This window comes from Orycteropus afer, unplaced genomic scaffold (assembly GCF_000298275.1).
Source record: "Orycteropus afer afer isolate SDZICR_OR568_19922 unplaced genomic scaffold, OryAfe1.0 scaffold16018, whole genome shotgun sequence".
Taxonomy (NCBI): Eukaryota; Metazoa; Chordata; class Mammalia; order Tubulidentata; family Orycteropodidae; genus Orycteropus; species Orycteropus afer.
In genome coordinates, this window is record NW_006937605.1 from 1,661 (window position 1) to 2,505 (window position 845).

The 845-nt window shown below is 57.2% G+C and overlaps 1 gene segment (V, D, J or C); it reads right to left on the reverse strand.

Moving 5' to 3' along the window:
• Window positions 1–224: 224 nt before the first annotated feature.
• Window positions 225–753, reverse strand: LOC103213608 (the record flags this gene model as incomplete). The annotated part of the segment is given in 2 exon segments: window positions 225–553; window positions 664–753. Coding segments are annotated over 2 exon segments (375 nt in total), but the record flags the coding sequence as incomplete, so codon positions are not given.
• Window positions 754–845: the final 92 nt, after the last annotated feature.

Consider the following 845-nt stretch of genomic DNA (forward strand, 5'->3'; position numbering starts at 1 on the left):
AGGGACTTTGGGGTTCCTCTGAGCCACTTTGCCCTGGAAGGGGCTGTAGTGACTGACTATGATGACAGAACTGGGGGAAGGTCCCTCACTCCCAGGTGATGCCCCATGGGGAGCCTGTCCCAAGGCAGCTGCTGTACAAGAAAAACAGAAGCCCCAGGCCAGGCCTGAGCAGGAGGAGCTGGGCGTCCCTCTCTGGGTAGATGAAAAAGAGGTTCTTGTCTCACTTCCCCACAGGCCTGGAGCACTGTGTGAGTACTACTGCTGTCTATGGACTGACAGTAATAATCAGCCTCGTCCTCAGGCTGCAGCCCGCTGACGGTCAGGGAGCCCGAGCTACCAGACTTGGAACCTGAGAATCGATCCGGGATCCCCGAGGGTCGTTTGCTATCACCATAGATGAGGAGTTTGGGGGCCGAGCCTGGGAGCTGTTGGTACCAGTTCACACCAAAGATACCAACATTGGTGCTGCTTCCAGTGCAGGAGACGGTGACCTGCTGGCCTCGGTTCCCAGACACTGAGGGCGGCTGACTCAGCACAGACTGGGCCCAGGACCCTGGAAGTGGGGGAGACAGAGATGGTGATGCTGGGGTCTAGAGACAGGAGGAGGAAGCATTGCTACATGTGGTTTTCCAGGACCCCTTCCCCTGGCCCAAATGTAGTCACCTGTGCACTGAGCAAGGAGGGAGAGGAGAAGAAGGGACCAAGCCATGTTGGATGATCCCCTGAGTCCTGCCTCCTGTTGCCCCACAGCTGAAGCAGGGTTTCCTCATCTCCTGCAGGCCCTCTTCATCCTCTGAGAGAAGGGAGGGTCCATTCATTCAAATGAGACCACACCCAACTTTCTG